This window comes from Poecile atricapillus, chromosome 1 (genome assembly GCF_030490865.1).
Source record: "Poecile atricapillus isolate bPoeAtr1 chromosome 1, bPoeAtr1.hap1, whole genome shotgun sequence".
In the NCBI taxonomy this organism is placed as follows: Eukaryota; Metazoa; Chordata; class Aves; order Passeriformes; family Paridae; genus Poecile; species Poecile atricapillus.
In genome coordinates, this window is record NC_081249.1 from 171443742 (window position 1) to 171456749 (window position 13008).

The 13008-nt window shown below is 43.5% G+C and overlaps 1 protein-coding gene across 8 annotated transcripts in view; it reads right to left on the bottom strand.

The window, feature by feature from the left end:
* LOC131582340 (exocyst complex component 3-like protein 2) overlaps positions 1-13008 on the bottom strand; it is a 49082-nt gene that overhangs the window by 15695 nt on the left and 20379 nt on the right. For 4 of the 8 annotated variants that reach the window (XM_058845432.1, XM_058845423.1, XM_058845451.1 and 1 more), the window contains 3 exons: positions 5992-6586; positions 4230-4347; positions 630-704 (listed from right to left, as the gene is read on the bottom strand). In XM_058845432.1, coding sequence (XP_058701415.1) covers positions 630-704; positions 4230-4347; positions 5992-6586 — 788 coding nt within the window. Of the gene's footprint in view, positions 1-629; positions 705-4229; positions 4348-5991; positions 6587-7928; positions 8747-13008 lie in introns of those variants that run through there. The other 4 variants (XM_058845415.1, XM_058845405.1, XM_058845458.1 and 1 more) reach the window with 4 other exon arrangements.

Below are 13008 nucleotides of genomic sequence, written 5' to 3' on the forward strand. Positions count from 1 at the left end.
ATTTGAGCCCACATGTAAACTCCAGGATTTATTTTAATCCTTCTGCAGGTCTTGATCCAAACACCCTCTGCCCACAGTATATGCTGCTCACAAATCAGCAGGGTGTGCTCCTGCAATGCCCTCGGAGCACTCGCCTTTGCTGTGCTCTGCAGAATCCCCCGCACTGCCTGACCCACCAGGGCAGCAGTTTCAGCAGGGACAAGCAGGGAGCAGCCTGCCTGCATTTTGCACTGCCAGCCATGGGGCCCTGCCACGGCTCAGCAGCTCTCTCTGCTTTTATAGAAGTGCTCTGCAGAGCTCACACAGAGTAGACTGGGTAACACACACCGCGACTTTCCAAAAGGTTGTGTAAAGATCCAGGAGCATGTATGAAAATGCAGCTTCAACTTGAATCAGCTCAAGCTTATCCTTAGTTTAGTAAGGGTTATTTTTCTTTATGTATGCCCAGCACAAAAACAGGTTTGGGAGCAAACAGACACAGCTTAAGTATGGCAGCCAGCTTGCAGGCTTTTAACACATTGAGCTTAGACTGAGACATGCATAACTGGGTCTTGCCAAATACCACATACTTGTGGACAAAAACACGACTGCCCCAAAGTATGGGAGCTTTTCAGTTCCCCCCAGTTTACCTCAATGACTGCAGCATCTGCACAAGGGGGTTTCCCAATATCAAAGGCTTCTTTCAGCGCTTCCCCTACTTCCTTCTAAATGATAAAAGAAAATTAAACAGTACAGTTAAGATACAATGGCATTCATAACAAGTTATGTTTCCCAGCCTCTCATTATCCATTTGGACTAGATAAATTTCTGCCTCCATTTTTTGGCTGTCTCATTTAACCCAAAGCCTGGCTATTTTCCAGCTGACCTAATAACATTATTCTGTTTTGTTCTACACTGTTTGTTTGAGTTTAAATGATTTGCAGCTTTCTTTCATCCCAGTGTCAGCTTGGGTTATCTACAGTCTTCCCTAGTTAGTTTAGCTCAAATGAAGGCGCCCACACAGCAAAACAATGCTTAGACACATCTCCATGCTGCCAGCTACTGTGGCTGAGATTTTCCACCCTTCCTCTCTCCAACCAGCGCCCGCAGAAACCAGCCAGCATTAATTAAAACCATTCCCTTGCTTGAGCCAGGGACTTGTGACTGCAAAGAGGAGCCGGGTTAGTGTTCAGAGCTACTGTCATGGTGAGATGGGCCCCATGAGGCTGGATAATGGGAAATTTCCCAAGACTTGGCTGGCTTATGCTAGTTTGAATGGCTGTAAAAACAAAATTAACACTGCAGAGAAGGGGCTTGTTACTTAAGACATGATCTGACCTTTGTAGAAGCTTTAAACTCAAAAGTCTGGCTCGCTTATTTATTCTTTCATTTCTGAATCTTCCTCCAAGGAATGTAAAGTCCAATCTCCCATTTTGGTCTTTGTTCTGGCTAATAAATTAGGAAATTTGTGGCTGTCAGCTGAAGAATTTCATCAAAAGTATATTCAAAGCAACTGCTCTCCCATATTCACTGAAAAGTGTTAATCAAAGACAAATAAGCAGTTGTAAACAACCCAGAAAAATTTCTTTCCTCACAAGTGCCATCACCTGACTGAGCAAGTGTGTGAGCATGATGTGCTGAGATAGCACATCCCAGCTGAGCTGCACAAACACTTCAAGCCTGCCCCCCACAATGGGACAAAACACAGATTAGTGGAGAACTGCAAGGCAATTAATAACTTGTTGAGGACAGCACGTAGTTGTTTTGGATCAGATGATGTGTCTGAATTAGAAACAGTTTGCTTGTCTGTAGCTCTTGTAGTGATACCAGCACATCAGGCACCAAAGCTCCAATGTGCAGAGGACCAAAACTTCTACTGTAATAAACAGACACAGTTTGTTTCTTCAGTCTGACCAAGATGTTGCAAGGCTTCAGATCCATGGGTGGTCATTACACCTGTGTTGACTGCAGAACACACTTCTTCTTTTGTCCATTTGAAAAACAGAGGGGTGGTGGGGAGAAGACAAAGACCCAAGTGATCCTTTGCAGGTCAGTGTAAATGAGTATGAGAATGAGCCCTAGCATCACACTGGAATGACTGCATTGCACTCTTGTAAAATCCTCCAGTACAGCAAGAGCAGAGGTGACAGTCTGGCAACCCAACCAATGGCATCAGCGTTTTCTGTTCAACAACTTTGTAATCTGAAAGGCACAAAGCTCCCTTGTCCCAGGTGTGTCCAGAGTGAGGGGAATGCTGCCTGCATGAAGAGCTGACCAAGTACCCCACATTGGAGTTTCAAAGTGGTTCTGAACCCCGCGTGGCATCTGGGCTCTCAGCACCTTCAGATATGCTCACAGTTCTCACCACTCATTTCTGTTTAAAGTGCTTTTAGTTTGCACAGATATCAGGCTACCACACCTAGTGATAAGCCAGGTATTCGTAAACAAAGCAGACCATGGCTTATTCTGGTCAGGTTCTTCTCATTCTGAAAAATTTAGTCATCCATTGAAGTGGCAAAACACACACCATGTGATTTAGTCACAATAATATACGACAATTGTTAAGAGACAGCAGCAGGATATTTGCCCAAATAACAACTTCCTGTGTATTAGCACAGTGAAGGGCTGAATTACCCTAGAAGCAGAATTAGAGGGATAAAGCAGGTTTCATAAGCTGTGCCACTGAGCTAAAGAGACATCCATAATTTTTCCATATGGAGTCAGCTTATGTCCACTTAAGCTCATTATCTTGAATCTGGAGCTGTTCCCAAGCTGCCAGGTTTGAAGCAAGCAGGCGCAGTGCTGTGATACTCTGTCCAGCACTTCCAGCTCTGTTTTTTCTATACAACTCAGCACCACATAGACCTGTGATGCTTCAGGATCCAAGGTAGCATGAAAACTTGGGGCAGCACAGCACAAAAGCTCATAACCACTGCCAGATTGAGGTGAGCCTGCTCAGCACGTGGTGTAGCAGGAAAACAGAAAGCTCATGGTTAAGCAAAAGCATTCTTCAGCTATTACATTAGAGGGAAATAGAAAACAAGGTTCAAATTCCCATCACTATTAGTCAGCATCTTTGAGGGTTTGTCAATGACTCAGTGACTTGCTCTAGGATAACCTCAGTGGCACTACCCTGAGTTAAGTCACTTCCTTCATTGAAACAAATGCTAAAAGAAGAGCTTAAGACCACATGGTCTTCCCCAGGGTAATGATTAAAAACAACCCATTAAGATACTTAAACACTGAAATCAGTAGCCTTTAAGTATATTGTCACCAACTGGCACTTCTACTCCCATGTTTGTGACTACCTTCATGTTCTCTGTCAGGGAGTAATTCTTGAGGAAAATCTCTGCAATTTAGAGAACTTTCCTCGGGATGATTCAGCAGTTTGCCACGGAATTTCCCCTCCTCTTCTCCCCAGGGTCTGGTGGAAATGAAAAGCAAGAGAGCTGACTGTGGTAACTCCTGCTGTTGCATTTCAGCTTTAGCTGAATAAAAGAGGCCCCGCTGAGTTTTCCAAATAATGTGGTTTCCTCTGGAACTTCCCGTTGCTACAACACATCTTCCCTGCTTCATTTGTATTCCACATGTCTCAACAGAATTCTTCAAAGAAGGACTGTTGCTGAGAAAAGAAAGAGATGCTGCAGCCACAGGGCTGGGGTCACCTGTGCTGCTGGGCTGCTGGGTGGGCACCAGCTGCACGTTTTCTTGCGCTGAGCTCTGGAAATAATCTTTGCTCCAAAGTCAGCAGTGTCAGTCCAACAGGCTGGAAAGGACTGTGAGGGGTCCACACACAGACAAACTTAGCAGCCTCAATATCCTGCACAGCTGAGGCAAGGGGGCTGTAAAAAAACCCCAATTGTTGCACACAATGGATCATTAACAGATGGAGAGAAGATTAACAACATTTTGAAATGGCCTTCAATAAGGAAGTGGGTTTCACCTTTCCTCCAGATAAATGAGTTTCTGAGCAGAGCAGATTGCAGCCCTCTGAACATACAGCAATGGGATGAAGAGATCTGCAAATGTACCAGCATTTCCTTGCTAAGGAGCAAGGACAGGACAGCTTCCCTTTGGCAGCAGACAATCATGTATCTTCACACCTGGGCTCTGCAATGAAACTCAGTCAAGATGGGGACCTTGGGACTCACACATGCCTGAGCAGAGCTGGCTATTTAACAAGGGCAGCCCTTAATTTAAAACTGTGGGAATAAAACAGTCAGATTGGGGTAAAACTCCCGAGCTCTTACCCGTGCGATTGCAAGTAATTTTTCCTCAGTCTTCAAAAGAATCCACACGAGGCACTGTGCACCAAGGGAAAGTCTGTGCTGGGGGATGTGCCCTGGTCTCACACATGCCTGGCTGCCACTGTGTACAGAAACAAGAGCTCAGCCAGAGGGGCAGCTTCCTGCGGGTCCACAGCATTGCCTGCCGGGCACCCCCTGCCTGGCACCACACTAAGCAAACAGGGCACCCTGCAAGAACCCAGCAGTGTTTGCCATGTTTGGGCAGCCACAGCACAGTAGATGATCTTTACAATGGCCTTTTGCCAGCTTTTCTTTTGTGCTGCTTCTTTTCCTTCTTCCTACATTTGCTGCCCAAGTTAAGGTCTTTGCTTGTTGTGCCCCTCTCCCCTTCCCTCACTGCTGCTACTCAATTCCTTCTTAAGCTTGGGGAGAGTCTCCCAAGCACACTTGCATGAATGCACAATTTTGCAAGTGTCACATACTCTTTCTGAATGGAATAAGAAGCAGCTATATAACAAGACAACTGCACCTATGAATGAGCTTTCATAGAGGTTGTAACTATATTTAGAGAGGAAAAATCAAATGCTGAAGTCTGGCATCTCTGCTCTTTTCCACGTTTTTCACTGCCATCTGACCAGTACGGTCACTGGTCTAACTTGTTTGGGTTTTTTTTTCCTGAAGGAATTCTGCATTTATATAATACATCTTTTTCTATATTTGACTTTTCTTTATATAATTAAATTACATAATTTTTCACCTCCAATTTTTTTAAGTTTTCAATGTTTCATCAATCCATTACTCCAAAGTTTTACCATTTTAAAAGCAGCAGTAAAAGGGATGCCTCCTGACCACATTTACCATGTTCCCAATGATGGCCAGTGTGTACCCACCACACTGCTTCCCTCCTTCAGGAGCTGGCTGGGGGAAGAGCCCACCTGATGAACTGCTTATGAGCTAATTAAGCATTTATAGGTGCAATTCATACAAGGAACAGAGAAGCCATAGACTTGGATGAAAGCAATCAAATAATCCAAATAGACTGAGAACTATTAGGGCATAAGTAGTTTGGAGCTGCCAAGTAGCAATTAAATCACAGACACAGAGAATCAAATGCCTTGCCCACCATAAAAAAAAATGAAATCACAGGAAAGTTTCAGGCTTTGATGACACACACAGGCTTTGAATTCACATTGGGCCAAAGGGTCCTAGACGTCTCACTCTTCAGAGGGAAAGCCATATCTGTTTCCCCAAACTTGGGCAGGAATTTAATGATCTGCTACATGTTTTTCCTGAACTCTAATGAAGGAAATACAGAAACTGGGAAAACCACAAACCAGATAAAGCAGTGGGAGAATCAAGGGCAGAATAAGAGAAATTCATAGAGCATCATGCTGACATAAAGGCCAGGGAAAATTACTCTGGGGTAATTGGAGTATTATGAATCTTGTTAAAAAAGGCTTGATGCAAGGAAAGAAATTGTTCAATAAAGCAGAAAACTGTGCATGTCTAACAGGAGTCCAGCAGAAGAATTCCTGCCCAACTCAGGTAAACCCCTGAATCTGGTATTAAGGATTTAGAAAAAGGAAATACTGCAATGAAAAAAGGCTCTGGTCCTGAGAGCACAGAAGATAAAAGAGGCAGTAGGCAAACCTAAACTCAGCTAGAGTCTTGATCATCGCTGTGTTATCAGGAAGCAGGTACTGTTCTCAGAAACAAAAAATAAAGATATAGAAAAAATGTAGGAAAAAAAGTCCCTCAGATGTACCTTTTGTACATTTTAATGCTCCATTCATAAATTAAAAGACTTTGGCTGAAACTGAAACAGTTACTGTCAGTAAGTGTGGCAAGGTGAGAACACAAAGAGGCATGACAGCAGCGGGCATAGGTGATGAGCAATCCTGCTTCCTTGAAGATATCACTCCTGTGCTCCAGGCTGTGGAGAAATGTCGTTTCCAGATGATTCAGGTGCTGTTTTAGTGCAGTCTCATCTGTGTTATCAGAGGAACCAAACAGGGGGATCTGCGCGGTCATGTATTGCATTAGCTTTTCCTCCAGATCTTTTCTCCAGAAGTTTGGGCTCCAGGTGGAAACAGACTCTGTCTCTAGGCCATTACCAAGCCACTCTGCTTCCTTCTGCTTCTCCCACTTCAGTGATTCCCCCACTGACTGCAATGGCTCCAGGAGCATCCTGTCACTTCCACCAAGTGCTTCTCCCACTACAGTCCACATTTGTTCAGCCAGCAGCACATAAAGTGATTCAGACTTTTTCATACCATCATTTCCAGAATGCTCCAGATTATGAATTTGTTCACAAGCTTCCAAAAATCTTCCTTGCTCAATGAATCTGCAGATGGTTTCCTCTGCAACAGAATAAGAACACAATTTGATGTTTGTTCACATGTCTATAGGACCATAACTTTAATATGCAAGTTATGAAGTATCTTGTTTATATGTATTCCAAAATTCCTCAGGATCTACTCAAGATCAGCCCAGTTAAGGTCTAGCACTAGCATCTATCAGTTTCCTCAGGGCAAGCACTTTTCCATTTCTAATGTTCTTTCATCCTTTCTTGTCCAGGTTAACCAAGTCTGCAGATTAGTCTGCAGCTTTCTCTCATCATTCTAGAGACCTCATCATGTGAGCAATGAAGGTTCATTAATTTCAAACTTCCTCAAGAAATGTATCTTCTGTCCAGAAGAAAACATTAAAGAAAGGACATCTTCTGAACAAGCCAAAAGCTGAAGGTCAAGCCTGGAAGGAATTCTCTGCCTCCTCTACAGAAACCCTGGCAGGACCAAAGTGCTGCAAGCTCCCTTGGAAAGATTTTCAGTGCTGCATGTTTCCAATGTATCTTACCTAGCACATCCAGCCAACCAACAAAAGTTAAATGTACTCTCACAACAGATACACAGAGCTGTAGGGCTTTTTCCATGCGTTTTATAGATTACAAGGCTGAGCAACGAAGGGTTAAGGTTTGTCCAGAGGTATCTGGAGCAGAGCCCAGAGGAAAAATCGAACTTGATGAGAATGCAGGGAAAATTAAGTAAAGCCAGAAGCAGTGGGACTTAAATAATTCAGGATACAACTTTGGATGTAGAGTGAAGGATGAAAGGAGTATGAACTTCCACTGTGTTTTGCCAATATCCTTCCTACCTTTCCTCTATGAAAACATTTCATATATGAAGTAAGAATTAAATTGAACAGTTCTGGAGGGAAGAACATGACATGAAATGGAGAAGGGTTGGATGCAAGGATGCTCAGCAAAGTAATTGGCAAGTCATAGGAGGGGTCTACAAGCTGCACCTATCCTGCCTCGATACATGCAACACCTGGGAAATGTTTAATTGGCACAACCAGTCTGTGTGCAACCCACCTCCCCCTCCCATCTGTGGAGGAACAGCACAGTCACACAGGTGGGGTGTTGGTCACACATACATCGTCTTTCTCACAAGACACATCGGTAGTCTTACAGATAAAAATAAGAAGAGTAAAGAGAAACATCTGTGAGGCAAATAAAAAGTGAAATACAGAACTGTCCAGAGTAATTAGTGTAGGGTTCAGAAGGGACAAGAATTCAGGCGAAGGATGGGGAGGAGGAGAGTGGAAAGCATCTAATCCAGAAGCTGATGATAAACAAGAGCCTGTGGGATGGGAGGGGCAGAGAAGATTCAGGCCTGAACCCAGAGATAACTTCAAGGTTACCTGCAGGCATCCCTTTCTCCACTCCTTTCTTATTGATTGGCCTCTTCAGCAAATTCCCTGCCACATCCTCAGCACCAACCTTCTCCACCATCTCCTTCCCACCAACCACAGTCTTCAGCAATTTGCCTGCCAAGGTTTTCAATGTCCCCTTCCTCTTCACCTCCTGCTTCTTTCTCTCCTCATGTGTGGCCTTAGGCAGTATTCTTGCATTTTCCCCAGCCATTTTCTCGCCCTTCTTGTTGCCTCCTCCCACAAAGGCTGCCCAGGAATGCTTTGTCTTCCTCATGATCCAAGCAGATTCAGGTGCTTTCTGTCCAAGTGGGAATACTATCAGAAGAAAACATGGGAAGCAGTTCTGTGCAAAGTAATCTTAGTGTCTGTCTCCTAGAGAAATTCTCTCTTCTGCTGATTTTTTTTTTTTTTCCTGTACAGCTACAGGCTTCAGCTCCCTTTAAAAAAGTCTAACCTGGTTCCTGTCTGTGCCAAGTGAGGACACTTTTATAGGCTTCCAGCCCTCTTATGCAATCTTCCCTCTTCTGGGTAAATAATGTCAAAAACCTCATACATAATCTAACCACTGCCACTGGGGGAAAGCCAGGGGGATTTTTGTAATTTTCTAAACAACTGCAATATCTCGGTACTGCCAGTTATCTGGATGTTATCTTGATGATAATCCTACCAGTTTAAGGGAGTTGATTAGTAATAATTTCTATGAAGCACACATACTTCTCCACCTACCTCACGTGCCCAGGCTGCACTTGAGTTTTCCTTTGGCAGGGAGATCACATCTAGGTTTGGAGCCAACATTTCCCTCACCTCCCAGCAAACCTAGTGCCAGCCACCAGGGATGTAAAGGCCCAGAGAATGGGTGTTTGTTTCCATGTTTTAGTAACACCATTCAGAGGAGATATGAGCAATCTCAGCTTTCTGGAATGTGCAATATTCCAGCAACTATGTACACTATTATGTATTATTTTAAATTTATATACACACACATGGATATAAATGGCATAACATTGCAGCAATCCACCATATGTGTGTGTGTGTGTGTGTGTGTGTGTCATTACATGTATGCCCACATATGGATCAGTTCACCAGCCAATATCCACAAGTGAAGAAAAAGGAGGTGTATGTCTGCTTGGCATGAGGTCCATATTGGGTGGCTAAAGGTTCTGACCATAAACCACAGAAAAAATTCCTCCACAGAAAGTATCCTTTAAATCCAGGAGCTTGTATTTAAAATAGTTTGTTTGTTTTTTTTTTTTTAAGTTCCTACACTGCTGTGAGAACTTGGAGAGGAGTTGAAATGCTGTCCTTACCACGCCCTTCTTGCAAGAGAATCACAAACTGGGTTTAATTCTCCATTCCATTATTATAAATATTAAATCAAAAACTTGAGGATTGTCATCAGCTGAGGACAGTTTGTACTAATCATTACAAGCTGTATTGATTCAAAACCATACACTATGCAACAATGATTTCAGGGGTATAAATTTAAGGTGTTATTTTCCCACACATCATCTAGACTGTTTCAAATATATTAATTCATATTTCTGGGTTTAATGCCTGCAGTTTCTTCCAAAATTTTCTACATTTTCATGATAGTAAAATTCCACTAGTTTCCTGCTTGGAAACCAAGTAAATGTTATGTTGTTCTGGCTCTTTTATCAGTGCTTAATTCCGCCAGCATGTTATCACAAAGCCGTTTGATTCATTAGTAACAATAGGGAGGAGGAAATAAATACATTTCATTTGGAAAGAGAAACAGAAATTCCAGAAGTGGTCACACATTTGAGCTGCTTCCAGTAGGAAATACTGAGGTTGCAAAATACAGTGTTTTCCCAGCTTGTGAATAAAGCTGAAAATTGAGAGGCTTTATACACATTCCATTTTGACCTTAGTTTTTAATCAGCTGAAGTTAAAATGTTTCATTTGGAATGTTATAGCTGCACAGTATATGAATACAAGATGCTGTAAGAGAGTCATTACTCAGAGAAGAATTCCAGGCGTGCTGAAACCCTTCAGCAATATTTTCCCATGAAAATTCCAACACAGTATGTTTATGTTTCACTTCATCAGCATTTTTCCAGCAAGCCTGTCTCTAACAAAAACCATTTCCCTAGACTTCTCTGTGGAAGGAAATTAGATGTCAAAGTGCCAGACCTGAAGGCAAGACTCTCTGCAGTACACAGATTTTGAGCACACTTACAATTGCAGATCGTGCCCTAAACTGTGGCAGCATGATGTGTGGGAATTGCTGTGTTTTCCCAGAAAGCTTCTTTCAAGGGAATACAATACAAGCCTGGAAATACAAGTGGAAAGTGAGGAGTGACTGCAGAGATGGACTGACATCCTGAGGCTAGGATCAACTCTTATTCCATGGACCATTTGACCCACTCAATCAAGGCAATGTCAGACACTCCCTAAGATGAGAGTGCCCTCGGGGCACAGTCCACCCAAGCACTGCAGCACCAACAACCCACTCTCCTCTGTGGCTCCTCTGTCCTGCTTCTCCTCACTCACAAACCAGGGCAACCAGAGGCAGAGCAGGCCATGGCCTCTGGCAGCAGGCAGCCAGGAGCTCCCTGTGAAGGGACAGCACGATGGGGATGGGCAGTCTGACCAAGGGTGCTGAGCCCAGAGGCAGCAGGAAGTGATGCCCCAGCCATCAATTGTCACCCACTCTGCACCCCCTGCCCACAAGTGCTTTGGGTTGAAGGATGTTGTCTCTGAGGGGAATGCACTCTTGCAGGAGGGGACATGCCACAAAGAACTGCCCAGAGGCCACCAGCAGCCTGCTTTTCTGGGCCTGTGTGCCTTAAGAGCACATGCAGGGTGTACAGGTCTCTCCCCTCTGTCTCTAACGCTATGTTACTGCTCAGGTTAAAATTTTGCTGTTAAAACATGGGGATTATTTGAGTCTCCAGGAACATCATCTACCACAGTACTCCGATGGATGGTGTTATGCCAAGACAGGGAAAGCTCACAGGGAAGCTACACCTTTGCATAAATTGTTGAGACCAAATTAGAACAGAGGTTTTTCACAAAGAGTTTACATAATGCAGGGATTGTTTGCTGTCCCAAACCATTGTTTTGGGCAAAGGAACTGGGGCACAGCCACGTTTTATCTCCTCCTTCCATGGGCTCCTGAGCTGCTCACCCAAGGGGAGCCATTCCAAGGAAAGAAGGACATTAGAAAACCACAAGGACACAGGACCAAGAAGAAGGACAGTTCTGCCTCTGAACAAACTCCTTTGTCAGGTGTACCAAATTACTTTCTTCTTCCTCCAAAGCTACTTCTTGGAAGCCAGCCCTCTCCTTCTTCCTGGTGTTTCAATGCCTCCATTTATTCACAGTGGGATGTTGTCTAGCAGGGTCATTCTCCCTGCCATGACCCTGCTATGCTTACTGTGAAAGAGAAGCAATTTGTCTCCTAGGAACATCCCTAGCATTCAGGAGTTTCCCCTCATTTCCTGGAGCTCCTGGAAAAGTCCACAGCCTCCCCACATGACTGAGACTCTGTCTTCCTATCTTGGAAAAACTGTAACTCCTTTGTCTTTGGGATTTTCCATTAAACAAGTGAATATCTTGGACAATTTTTTTTATTATTTATCTGTTGACTTAAATCTTTATCTTGCTGTTTCCCAATTCTTCTGCCTATACAGAAAAAGTCTTCATAATAAGTGGATTGTGTGCCTGACCTGAACAATAGTTGTTTCGTCTTGATGCTACCCAGATGAAGTCAGACTATTAGCACTACAAATCAAATGACTTTGCAAGAGTCCAATTACATTAATATTCCAATTCCAGCAATGCAGTGATGTCCCTACTTGCTTTGCAGGGCCACTACACACAGTCAGGCATAGACAATGGAAACTTTGTGCTCAGTAGCATCTGCTATATGAAATACACTTGGCCCTAACAGGCAGGCAGATTGCAGTATCCGGAGAAAGAGAATTTTCACCTCTTGTTTCCAGCACATGTAGGTACTTTCCACCACTTTGAACCAAAGGCATGAAACATGACAGAAAGGAATATTAATCATGATGATAAAACATGCAGAGCATAGCACAGAAAGGTGTTGGCTTCCTAGGCTATAAATCCATGCAAAACCACTTTGTGAAGCTATGCTGCAGTCTGACAATGTGTTCCTCCACTCACACACAGCACCTCTGATTTCATCAGCAATCAAAGAGCAAGTCTCTATTCCAAGCAAGGTAGTTTTTTTGGAGAGAGAAAACAAACCAACAAAGAAACAGAACAAAAGGACCTTCCCCTCACATTTGACATTGCAGCTGCCATTGCCATCACAGTCATATACAAGAGGTGACTTTGTCTATTGTGCACAGTTATATGTTTATCATCCTGTGGAAAATGTATATTGATTCTTATTTCCTAAGGAAACAAGACAGCACAGCCAGAGGTTGCAGGTATCTCTGTATTCATGTGATCCCATGCCCTAATGCACAAGAGTGGATCTTAAGTCAGTTTTAACCAATTTTAAAGCTAGTTTTAGCCAAACTGACAGAAGGTGTCTCACCCAAAATAGTATACCCTTACACACTTCATAAACATGCATGTCTGAGGAGAGGCTAGACCTTCACTGCCCCTGCTAAGGAAGAGACCACAGCATGAACTCAGCCTTTATTTCACACCAGAGACTCCACCTGGCAGCTCAGTCTGAAGGTACACAAACAAGGTTTCCTTGCCTCTGGTGCTCACCAAATCCCCTGAACTCTCCAGATAACCTGTGTGTGTGTGCAAGAGCAAATAAAGCAGCACAAATATTTAATACAGGCAGCCTCTCCTATAGCAACAGATGAAACAAAATTTCTTCCCTACAGTGACTCCTGGTCCCAGGCTGCAACCTTTTGCCTCCTGAGATCTGTACTGCCCTGAACAGGCCACAGATTTTGGAGCAAAAGGGAAAGAAGAAAGGTTCTTCCTTTGTCTTCCTAAGTGTGTTTGCTTGAGTAGCTTTTCTCTGCTCAGCCACTGATTTTCATCCAGTTTTGAAAGAGTTAGTCTGAGACTTCTGTCCTTCTCTGGATTTTTCTGAAACTGGAGGAATTTGGTTTAC